The sequence below is a fragment of the Mirounga leonina genome, unplaced genomic scaffold (genome assembly GCF_011800145.1).
Source record: "Mirounga leonina isolate KUSES-001 unplaced genomic scaffold, KU_Mleo_1.0 Mir_129, whole genome shotgun sequence".
Classification (NCBI taxonomy): domain Eukaryota; kingdom Metazoa; phylum Chordata; class Mammalia; order Carnivora; family Phocidae; genus Mirounga; species Mirounga leonina.
The window spans coordinates 69869903-69882155 of NW_023270323.1; the positions used below are offsets into that span (position 1 = coordinate 69869903).

Sequence of the window (12253 nt, forward strand, 5' to 3'; positions counted from 1 at the left end):
GGGACTCGATCCAGGGACTCCAGGATCATGACCTGAGCCGAAGGCAGTCGCTTAACCAACTGAGCCACCCAGGCGCCCTCTTGTTTTATTTCTTCTGTTGGCTAGTACTTCATGTATTTAGTGTTTGCTCCAGGGTTTGTATGCATTTTTTTAAAGTCATTGTTTACTAATCCCATCATTGTCATTTATTGGTCTGTTTCTGTTGATTGATTTTTTCCTGATTCTTTGAATGTCTTTGATACCAGATAGTGTGAATTATACATTGTTGAATTCTGGATTTTGTTCTTTTTCTTTAAAGATGACTACTTTTGAATCATTCCCTGCTCTGTAATATTTCTATAACTTGTAAATATTTCTATAACTTTTTTTTTCTTATTGCATGTATTGTCAATACTTTGTTTAATGTTTCTTTCCCTAGTTGAGGGCAGAACCTGTATTTTACTAATCTTGCATTTTACTGTTTAGGCTTGTGCCTGACATACTTGGGCATTGGTGATAAAAGGTAGAAGAGTGATCTTCCTAGGATGCATTTTTTTTACTTGCAATTACTCTTCTATCTAAACCTTTCAGTGAGTTTTGTTGCAGTTTGGTTAGGTCCGAATTCTTGGCCCTTGCTTATTACTTCTGTAGTTGATATATATATATCTTTATATATCTTGTTATCTTCTTAACTCTCTAAATTTTTACCTGGTCATATTCTCACCCCTGCCAAAAAAAAGACAATAAACAGATAAATGTCACAAACACACACCCACCCACAGAGCCATCCTTTCTCTAGCCATACTCCACTATTTTCTCTTCCTTCAAGGTGCCATATTTCTCATCTTTAGACATCTGTATTTGCACTGTCTGTAACATACATTTATTGGCTAACTTCTGTTCGTTTCTGTCACAGTTTAAATGTCCCTTCTTGGGGCTCCTGGGTGGCTCAGTTAAGTGTCTGCCTTCAGCTCAGGTCATGATCCCAGGGTCCTGGGATCGAGCCCGAGAGTCGGCCTCCCTGCTCCATGGGGAGCCTGCTTCTCCCTCTCCCTCTGCCTGCCGCTCCTGCTGCTTGTGCTCTCTCTCACTCTCTGTGTCAAATAAATAAGAAATCTTAAAACAAAACAAAAAACTTCTTATAGGAAACCTTTTTGGACTCCCCTTCTCTCCCCCATCAATACCCTTCTGTATGTTCCCAGGAGACCATCATATGGTATTATAATTGCATATTTATTTTTGATTTGTTTGATTTCCCATTAAGCTCATTGAGGTCAGTGCCTTGCACAAGTGGTTTCTTGAAGTACACTGTGAAAAGAAGTTCTATATTCCATGCAGTCTGTCCTCAGTGTGCTGAAAATTCTTAAATTTTAGGAAATGGAGCAGTCTCTGTGTTGAAGTTAGCTTCTGAGATCTTTCAGACCACTTTTTTTTTCCTTAAGATTTTTTTTTTTTTAAAGATTTTATTTATTTATTCATGAGAGACAGAGAGAAACAGAGGGAGAAGCAGGCTCCCAAGGAGCGGGAAGCCCGATGGGGGACTCGATCCCAGGACCCTGGGATCACGACCTGAGCCGAAGGCAGACGCTTAACCATCTGAGCCACCCAGGCGCCCTTTCCTTAAGATTTTATTAATTTAGGGGCGCCTGGGTGGCTCAGTCGGTTGAGCGTCCAACTCTTGATTTTTGGTTCAGGTCACAATCTCAGGGTCATGAGATCGGGCTCTGCACTCAGCTGGGAGTCTACTTGAGATTTTCTCTCCCTTTGCACCTCCCCCACTCCCACCCTGTTCACACACTCTCTGTCTCAAAGTGAATAGATAAATCTTTAAAAAAAAAAGATTTTATTTATTTAGAGTGAGAGAGTGTGTGCACTTGAGTGGGGAGAGGAGCAGGGAGAGGGAGAGAGAGAGAAGAGAATCTCAAGCAAACACCATACTAAGCATGGAGCCCAGTGCTGGGCTCGATTTCATGATGCTGAGATCCTGACCTGAGCTGAAATCAAGAGTCCACTCAACTGACTGAGCCACCCAGGTGCCCAGGACCACTTTTTTTTTTTTTTAAGTAGACTCCATGTCCAGGGTAGAGCCCAGTGAGGGTCTTGAACTCATGGCCCTGAGATTAAGACCTGAGCTGAGATCAAGAGTCGGAGGCTTAGCCAGCTGAGCCACCCACGTGCCCCAGACCACTTTTTAAAGGCTGTTCTATTTCTTATTATGAGGTATTCAGCTTTATAGGAAAAAAAGAATTAACTTTAAACCTTATAATGTCTTCTTTAAAGACCACTGTCTCTAAATGCTGTGGCTCAGTCAAGCCACCGGGGGAGGTTCTGAACTGCCACTGTTGTTAATTAGAAATCTGAAGAGATGGACAAGGAAATTTATGATTTAAAAAAAAAAATTTAAAATCAGTTTAACTAATTTTTCTTTTCAGTCAAAATGTAAGGGGAAGTATGCATTTAAATCTTCCTTGGGACTTGGGGTTTTGATTGTTTTTATTTGTTTTTTTTAAGAATTATTTATTTGAGAGAGAGGGGAGAGAGCGAGCGAGCACAAGCAGAGGGGAGGGGCAGAGGGAGAGAGAGAATCCCAAGCAGACTCCCCGCTGAGCCTGGAGCCTGATGCTGGATATGATCCCACAACCCTGAGATCATGACCTGAGCCAAAATCAGGAGTCAGACATTCAACCGACTGAGCTACCCACATGCCCTGATAAGTTGTTTTTAATAGATCAATTTCTTCTTTTAAACATGTAGTTACAAAACTTTAAAATGTCCCCTCCTAGTCTTTGCTAGTCAGCAATCCTTTACGGATTATATAAATATTTCCATAGTTTTTAGATATCAGTTTTACTTAACTTCCTAATTTTCACGTACCTGTACAATCATGTTAATTTTTTTAACTAAACTTACTGTATTGTTAGTCTCTTGACGTCCCTTTTAAGATCGACTGTTCCAGTTTTCACAGTTTTGCTGTTGTAATATTGCTTTAAATATTGTATAGAAAATTGATGTTCTTAATTTTGTTCTTGATATTTTTCAGCTCTGCCATTGTCATTTTAGCTAACTTCTCATTTTATCTATTTATATTAATGTTTTTATTCTTCTAGGATACACCATTAGGTTTTCATTTTTTACTGACATGTAATTCACTTACCATTAAGTTCATCCTTTTGAAGTATACAAATCAGTGGTTTCAGTAGATTTACAAGGTTGGCAAGCGTCACCACTGATTCAGAAACATTTTCATCATACCATAAGGAAACCCTCTACTCTTTAGCAGTTACTCCTCATTCCTCTTTGCCCCCAGCCCCTGGCAACTACCAGTCTGCTTTCTGTCTCTATGCCTATTCTGCCTATTTTGGATATTTCATCTAAATAGAATCATACAATATGTGGCCTTTTGTGTCTGGCTTTTTTCACGTAGCATATGTTTTCAAGTTAATCCATGTGGTAGCATGTATCAGTACTTTATGGCTGTTTAATGCTTATTTATCCACTCATTTTAATTAATTGAAATTTGGGTTGTTTCCACTTTTGGCTATTATGAATGAAGCTGCAATGAGTATTTGTTTGCAAGTTATCATGTGAACATATGTTTTCAGTTCTCTTGGGTGTACACCTAGGAGAGGATGTGTTGGATCATATGCTAGCTCTAACTCTGAGGAACTGACAAAACTAGTCAGTAATTTTCTTGATAATTTTCACTTAGACAACCTGTAGGAGAATGATTACAATTCCAAGATTCAGTACTTCTAAGGATTGAGTTGCTGTAATTTCTTTTTTTTTTTTTTTAAAGATTTATTTATTTGAGAGAGAGAGAGAGAATGAGAGACAGAGAGCATGAGAGGGGGGAGGGTCAGAGAGAGAGGCAGACTCCCCGCCAAGCAGGGAGCCTGATGTGGGACTCGATCCCGGGACTCCAGGATCGTGACCTGAGCCGAAGGCAGTCGCTTAACCAACTGAGCCACCCAGGCGCCCCGAGTTGCTGTAATTTCTTACAAAGAGAAATTTTATAGACTTGTTTATTGAATGTCCTTAGGAAAAATGTAGGAAGTTTTTCTCAGTTAAATGTATTGCTGCCTAAGGATGAGGTGAGTTGCCATGTTTCATAGGAATTCTTGAATTTTCTCATTACCAAATTGACAGATTTGTTAATAGTGGTCCAGTGGGCCATAGGAATATATAAATTTTCATAGCTCAGTATATTCTAATTGTTGGATTGCTTCTCTTGCACAGGGTTTTGACTCTGGGAGGAGGGCTGCCTTGTTTGGAGCGCCTTAATCTCTCTGGTTGTCTGGCTGTAACTGGTGCAGGCCTACAGGATTTGGTTTCGGCATGTCCTTCTCTAAACGATGAATACTTTTACTACTGTGACAACATTAACGGTAATGCCTTTTCATAACGAGATGACTTGAAGGAATGGATTTAAAAATTTTTGACAGTTTTCTTTATTCTTAGGGTTTCTATTTAATTGTCTAGCTAATTACCGAACTTTTTCACTTTCAGAGGTGATTCTTTACATTTGATAAAATTTAAAAATCATGTATGTTTTCATTAATTAGCTTCTGTAAAGGTAAGTTTTTCTTTCAGATAGGTATTTCAAATATATATTCCAGATTTTTGAGATATGTAATAGTTTAATAAATTCTCAAATGGCAAGTTGTGAAAATACTAAAGTTCTTTTTTTTTTTTTAAGATTTTATTTATTTGTTTGAGAGCGAGAGAAGGAGCAGCAGGGAGGGTCAGAGGGAGAGTGAGAAGCAGACTCCCCACTGAGCAGGGAGCCTGACGTGGGACTCAGTCCCAGGACCCTGAGATCATGACCTGAGCCGAAGGCAGCTGCTTAACCAACTTAACCAACTGAGCCACCCAGGGACCCCTAGAAATACTAAAATTCTTACAAAATTTTGGGAAATTCTTCTAGAGTGTATATAGCATTCATTAACAATTTAGCAGTATTGATGTTCTAGATACACCAGTTTCTTAGGGATGATGACTCAGTTTTCTTGTAACACAACTTTAAAAAAAAATGCAGTTGAGAAGGGAGGACTTTGGTAATGTGAACTTATTGGGGATCCTGGGTCTGGTTTCAAATCAGTTTCATGGAAGATTGAGGGGGATGGGTGTGTAGTACTGGGGAAGAGGCTGAGATGCTTTAGACATGACTAAAATTCCTACAGTATTTTGGAGATTGATTCCTGAACTTACTTATAACAATCATTGGATAAGTATTTATTGATTGTTTTGTTCTTAAACCTATCCCTACCCTGCAGTGGGCTTGTTGCATATGTTTTTTCAAGGTACATTCAGTACCCTTTTGGGCTTTTGATAGTCCTGGTAGAGACTGAAGTTTCTAGAAGCACAAAAAGCTTCTCAGTTATTAGTAAGCAAATCAATCCCCTGTATTTATAACTGGAGAAACATTTACATGGTTCAGATTCTACTATGCACCTGTCTTTTTACACCATATACTGTTTTCTTTGAAAGCCTAAGTTATCTTAAGATGACAAGAAGATCACCTGAGTTTCTCTCAGGGAGAACAATTGAAAGGAACCAAGGCTGGAGGAATGGTCTCTTTAATGACATACCTGTAGGCAGAGAAGTTAACAAATTGCTATTTCTGGGAGATTAATTTTCCTTAAATACATATAAAGAGACAGGAGATCGCAGCTCTTTTATTTCCGGCATCACACTGGTGACGCAGGAGATGACCTCCCTTGTTCTTGAAGTTGCAATACTAAGTAGGAGCATTTCTTTGCTCTCTCTTGCCTTCAGCATATAACCCAGGAATGGTGAAATGAGTGTCATTTTAGTTGCAACCTGCTAAGCATACAAAAACTTAAAGTTTGATTGCTTCCACAAACCATTTACTGCTTTGGTAGATGCAGTAAATTTGTGATGGGAGATTTTTTTAATGTACAGTTATGTCATTGTAGGTGCAATGTTGTACTTCCTAATTCCTAAGGCTTCTAGGACATATTATGAAAAGTAACTAGTAAGCAATTATTTTTATAAGAAAAACATCTTATTTGTATGTTGCACTTGAATTGTCTACAGTTGATTTCAGCATAGGTTATGCTTGTGGGAATATCACAACTGAATTTGTTAGATTTGTTTTTGGGTATATAGATGTTACAGGGTAGGGGAGATCGGATTTCAGTTCATTTTTATGATCTGCCTACTTGTTTTGCTTGTGTAATTTTGAAAACTTCTTGAAATAATTTAGGTGATGGGATAAAGTTAAATACCTAATCTTTTGCATTTTGTTAGGATGTTAGAATTCGTTCCATCTTAACTGGTTTTGAATATATAAATATTAAAGTGTTCAAAGGAGCTGCTACATTCCTTTTGTTGAATGTGATTTTTTCCTTGATAAATGAGTGGTAATTTTCAATAAATGAATTTTAATGAAGATATCTGACTTCTTTGAAAGATTTGAAAGGAAATTGACAGCGCTTGTATAATCCAATATTAAGTCTCCTTTTACAGCTTCTTAAAACGTGATTTTGGGGAAATGGAAATCCTTTAAAGTTTATAGGGTGACTTGTCATATTAACTTATATTCCAGAGTTCCAGCCAGTTGCTCTTAAAGCAATGCTCTGATGGCACTTTTTCCTTAAAAGGACATATGGACAACCTAGAAAGTGTTAGAATAAAGTTGCATTGTATCCAGTTTTGCAAGATGACACGACTGATCCAGTATCTTTTACTACAGCTCAGTTTGTACAATAAATATTTAATGACTGCTTATGGGGCCCCCTTTTTATTTTTATTTTTTCTGAAAGTAGTTAATATGTTTTATACATGGTCTTAGAATAATAGGGAGCATGGGTGACAAACTATATTTTAAATATTTGGGTAACATTTAACTAAAAATGTATTTGTCAAAAAAAAACTTAGTATAGTTAGCTACTAGATTACTAACTAAAAGAAGTAAATACTGATAAACAATATTCATTAACTAAATAATGAGTGATAAGTAAAGCAGAATGACCTGTTTCCTAAGCACTAGTAGAGAAGTTAGTATCAGATATTCAAATAATATCTACTGTGAGCAAGATACTGTACTAAGCACTGATTAAAAAAATGCCAGTTTTGTTCTTCTGAATGTTTCCTCGTGACATTTAAATTTGTGATTTGATTGATAAAGTTAAGATTTAAACATAAAAGAAAGCTTCTTTGCCATAACATTTAAAAGCTTCTTCGTTATTTAAGAAGTGTTAAATGGAATTGCATAGTTTTGGAGCTCTGAAGAACACTTGAACAATGATAGCAAATAAATTTTTGTACTGATTTGCATTTCAATGTCTGTATAATTTATGAATTAAGATAGATTAGCTCATAGTTCTGGAGGTGACACAGTCTCAGATGATTTGCTCTCTTATGTTTCTAATTTAAGTTAAAGAGGAATTAAAGGTAAGTGAAGGTAAGTGCAGATATACAGCATAAATAATATACTTAAAATCCAGGAAAAACAAGTCAATCAAAAATAAAAATTTGGGAAAATAACTATAGTTAACATTATAGCCCTTTTTATCTAATATTTAAAAAATGCTTTCTTACAAATTTATTTCTTTACCGTGCATTTAAAAATTTTATTTAACGATTATGCCCAATTTTGTTTTCCTGTTTTCTTTATTATTCTTTAACGTAATTTAGCCCTCAGCCCTCATGTATTACAACCATTTGAATTTTCTGTTCTGTATTGAGATAGACATTTGCTGGTGATGAGTCAAATATTTAAAGGGAAGGGCCTTTTGAGTTGTCAGTGTCTATGAAAGCACAGCTGTCTGCTTGAGATACTTGGCAAAATAACATAAGAGATATCTTAAGTCGTGTTTCTGTCTAATGCTGCCTCACTTTTCTGTTGTCCATTTATTCCCTTTTCTGAACAGTCCTTCTATGATGCCTAAGATGTTAACATTGCTTACAGTTTTCATGCTTTTGGAAATTGTTGTTCTCTACTGTTTTCTACATTATGAGGCTAACCTAAGTTAGAAACAGTGGTTGTCTTCACTTTTGCTTTGCCCCTGGCCTTTAATAGTATAAAATCTCCTACTTTCATGACTATTAGGTTCAGACACCTGGTCTATAAATTGACCTTAGGATGGGATTGTAGTTTTAAGATAGTATCATAGTTACTGTTTAAGTCCTCATAGGCTTCTCTAGATAGATCATACTTTCTGATTTGAAATACCCTTTTCACTCTATACTTAAAACTCAGACATTCTAGTGCATATTTGAAGGAGGGGGCACATTTTATATCCGCATGAGTGAGGAATTTGTTTTGTGATGTTAATAAGGAGATGCTGACAGATAAGCAGGATTGGGTTACTTTCAACCTAATATGGGACACATAATTTTATTCTTGCATTTTTCTTCCCCTGTGATCCCTATTACCATCCTTTAGACTTTGAGATCAAAGAGTGGCCAGGGTGGACCTGAGGTTGCTGAGCCTGTCTTTTGGGGAGGATGGTGACTAGCTGTGTATATTTGGGAAGCTAGGAATCTCTAGAGTAGTTTCCTTGGTCCTGTTGGCTCCTTTGAGGCTCCCTTATATTTCCTGCCTTAAAATTAGTAGCATACTTCCCTTGCATTGCTTTCAGCCATCACTTAGGACTTTTCCCAGGTCATTGTTGAATTCAGTGTAAAGTTTCTTCCTTACTTTTCTGTCTTTTAAAAAATAGGAATATAGAAATTTTTAAATATCTTAAGGGAGTTTTAGTTGGAAAATTGTCTAAAGTCTCCATGTCTCTTTGCTCTTATTGCTCCCTTTTTAAAAATTGGAGTAGGATTACATACTGAGAAACAGATTTTTGCAAAATCCACCAGTTCAAGCATTTCATCCCAGGGACTGACTGTCAACAGGGCAGTGGTGGCGAGGCAGGGGATTGGGTCTTGAAGAGAGGCACTAGGTGATCATCAGGCAGAGCAGGAACTAGCGTTTAAGGGGTGCAGAAAGACAAGCTCAGAAGAGGTGGCATGGAGGGTTAAGTAGTGTGTAAGGAACAAGCTGAAAATATGTTCAGAAGGAAAACCTGGTCAAAGGTTGACAGTGGAAGAGTTTCAAACTACAGGTTTCCTTATCAGGACATTTTTGTTTTGTTTTGGTTTTAAAGATTTTATTTATTTGACAGAGACACAGCGAGAGAGGGAACACAAGCAGGGGGAGCGGGAGAGGGAGAGGGAGAAGAATACTCACCGCTGAGCAGGGAGCCTGATGCACGGCTCTATCCCAGGACCCTGGGATCATGACCTGAGCCAAAGGCAGATGCTTAACAACTGAGCCACCGAGGCGCCCCTGTCAGGACATTTCTAATAAATATGATACGTACTAGGACATTTTACTTTGATTTTGGTTAAGATGACTAACCTTGAGTCTTATTTTAAGGGAAATTAATAACAAATTACTTTGTGAATTTTTTAAATATTTGGCATTCAACTTTTCATTTTTAAGATAGAACAGGTTTTAATTTTGATTAAATAAAAATGGGCTTTTGGTAATTTAATTTTATATTTGAAATATTTTAAACTTTTTGTTATGGAAAATTTTAAACATGTAAACATGGAATAATGTAATGAAGCCTCATGTATTATTTGCCTTGGCAGTTATAAAAGCATGGTCCATCTTCCATTGCCCACTCCCATACCTGCTCCCCATATCCCAGGCATCATCACATCTATTTTAAAATTAAACATACATTTTTGAAAATAAATGAAGTCCTAACCAGTTGCAGTCCCACATATGCTTGTAAAGTTCATTAGTTTCTTTTCTTACTTAAAGATATATTATCATTTCTTTATTGAAATACATGAACATTATACTTCATGGATTGTATATCCTAAGAAGTCTGCCCTTAGTGTTTTGTGTGTGCGGTTTCAGGAATACAAGGGAAGATTCTGGGAAATAAGTGTTTTGTGTATTTTATTGCAAGTTGCCATTTCCTTATGTTGGTATTAGCACAAATGCCTTCTTTTGCAGCGGACTGCTACTTTAAAAAACAAAACAAAGCTTATTTAAAATAGTTTCTGAGTTAAACTAGGTATCAATCAGAGTACTATGAGTTTTGAGTTATAATCCATTTGACGTCTATAAAATGACACTTCATGTACTTTTTGTATGGGATCCTTACATATTACACATGCAAGGATTTTGGTTCTGTTTGATGAATAAGAACGAATTAACTGCTCTTTGTTTCTTCATGGTGCAGACACACTGAAAGGCTTCGGTATAGTTAAAACATCCTTTTGCACATTTGCCTGCCTTTATGAAAACTGTGATTCATTCAAAAAACTTAATGTTTGCTTATGTGCCATGATATCGCTTCTTTGATATTCCTAATTCTCAGTTGTGTTCCCTAATGGATCTTGTATGTAGTGTCTGGGCAGCATAACGTGAATGGGATAAAATGTCAGTTACTCCACAGTGTTGCATTCTTGTTTTGTAAATGAGTCATAATTTTTATTATGTCTTAGGTATGTTTATTTAGCTAATCATTCATTATATACTTAATTCTGGAAGATAATTTCACTTAACCCTAGCCGTTTATTTTGGCTGCAGCTGTTAAATAAAGATATGGAAATCATGTTCAGTCTATGTCTATATAGTTTATTTAAGTTTCGACTGTAATGTTTTTATAATTGCTCAATACTGGGTTCCTTAGCTGATCTACGGAGGGGGCTGTTTTTGTCTTAATTATATTTCTAGGAAGGATGTTCTGAGTATAAGAAATCTGTTGTTAAGTTAGCTGGACAGGCTTGCTTCTGTGGGTTATCTTTTTGTCTTAGATTTTTATTTTGTAAGATTGTTGCCAAAAAACTATTTCTTTCCCTTCTTGTTTCATTTAGCTTTTGGACCAGTTAAAGTAGAGCTGCTGTTGGCTGTATTTGTGTCTAATTTTTTATACACTCACTGGGACATTTTACTTCTATGTTATAAATGTATTGCTAGTAAAAAAAAGTCAAATGTCTTAGCTCTTTCATGTGATCGCGAAGAAATTTCCTCCTTTCACACTTTTCTGTTTTTACACAGGTCCTCATGCCGATACCGCCAGCGGATGCCAGAATTTGCAGTGTGGTTTTCGAGCCTGCTGCCGCTCTGGCGAATGACCCTTGACTCCTGACCTTTGTCTACTTCATTTAGCTGAGCAGGCTTCCTTTCATGCACTTTACTTATAGCACATTTCTTGTGTTAACCATCCCTTCTTGATTGTTTTGGCCCCATTTCTTACAGCCTCAGAAATCTTTATTTACCAGTCAGTTGTACAGTGTTGTTTCTCTTGCAAATCATCTTTTTGTTTTAGAAAGGGATTAGATCTTTTCATAAGGGTGAGAACAATTTTAGCAGTTTTCTTTTAAATGGAATGCTTTGAAAAGAATGTCACTAATGCCATGCCATTTAAAGTATTTTTTAGATTAATTTGAGTTTTAAAGTCAATGGGGTTATTGGTTCTCTTTATATATAAACACTGTACCAAGCTTTGCAGATCTTTTCAAACATACATTTTTGAAGTTTTATTTTCAAAGATTGCACATTTTGAAAACCAGTCTTTTTTCCATAATGTTTCCTTTGTTTGAACAGTTATCAGAGGGCCAATTCAAACATACCCACATATAAGATTCTTTAGGATAATAGAATAAATTGGCTTCTTCGTGTTAGCTCAGTGAGCTAGCAAAGTACCAATGTATTTGTATTTGCTTTCTTCAGATACTCCTGGTTCCTACCACTGTCCCTAAATTGTCAAATTTGGGAGGGATTTTTAAAAATTCCACAATCATTTGAACAAATGTATCAATAAAATCTACTTTGAGGACTTTACCAAATAATTTTTTTGGTGTTTTGATTTCATTAGAAATCTCAATTCAGGTTTATGTTAGCGTAAAATAGGTCTAAATATTTTCTTTAGAGCTCCTATGAAATCATGATCCTGGCAATTTAGACAGATACCTAATTTTGTTGAGCTGAATTGTCTTTTTTGAGATTAATTGTGCAGTAGTCAGAATTTGAATGTGTATGCCTGTCTTCATTGCTGTGTGAAGAGACAGTGGGAGTGGGGACCTATCGTTCAGAAAGGCACATATTGAATCAGTTTTAGGTAATGCTATATATAATTTTATGTCCGGAAGAGAAGAGTTGGCAGCACACCATCTACTTCTGGAAATGCATGCAAGGCTGTGGAAGAGGAATTAATCTTGCAGTCTTGTTACTGGTGGTCCCAGGTATTCTTGTTTGTTTTGTTGAGGGATAGGAGTAGGAAAGGGACAAACTACAGGT

At 36.6% G+C, this 12253-nt stretch overlaps 1 protein-coding gene across 1 annotated transcript in view; it reads left to right on the plus strand.

Moving 5' to 3' along the window:
• FBXL5 (F-box and leucine rich repeat protein 5) overlaps nt 1-11802 on the plus strand; it is a 47206-nt gene extending 35404 nt beyond the window's left edge. Inside the window, exons 10-11 of the mRNA XM_035005277.1 lie at nt 4216-4364; nt 11012-11802. Coding sequence (XP_034861168.1) covers nt 4216-4364; nt 11012-11088 — 226 coding nt within the window. The 3' untranslated portion in view covers nt 11089-11802. The remainder of the gene's footprint in view (nt 1-4215; nt 4365-11011) is intronic.
• The last annotated feature ends 451 nt before the right edge of the window (nt 11803-12253 follow it).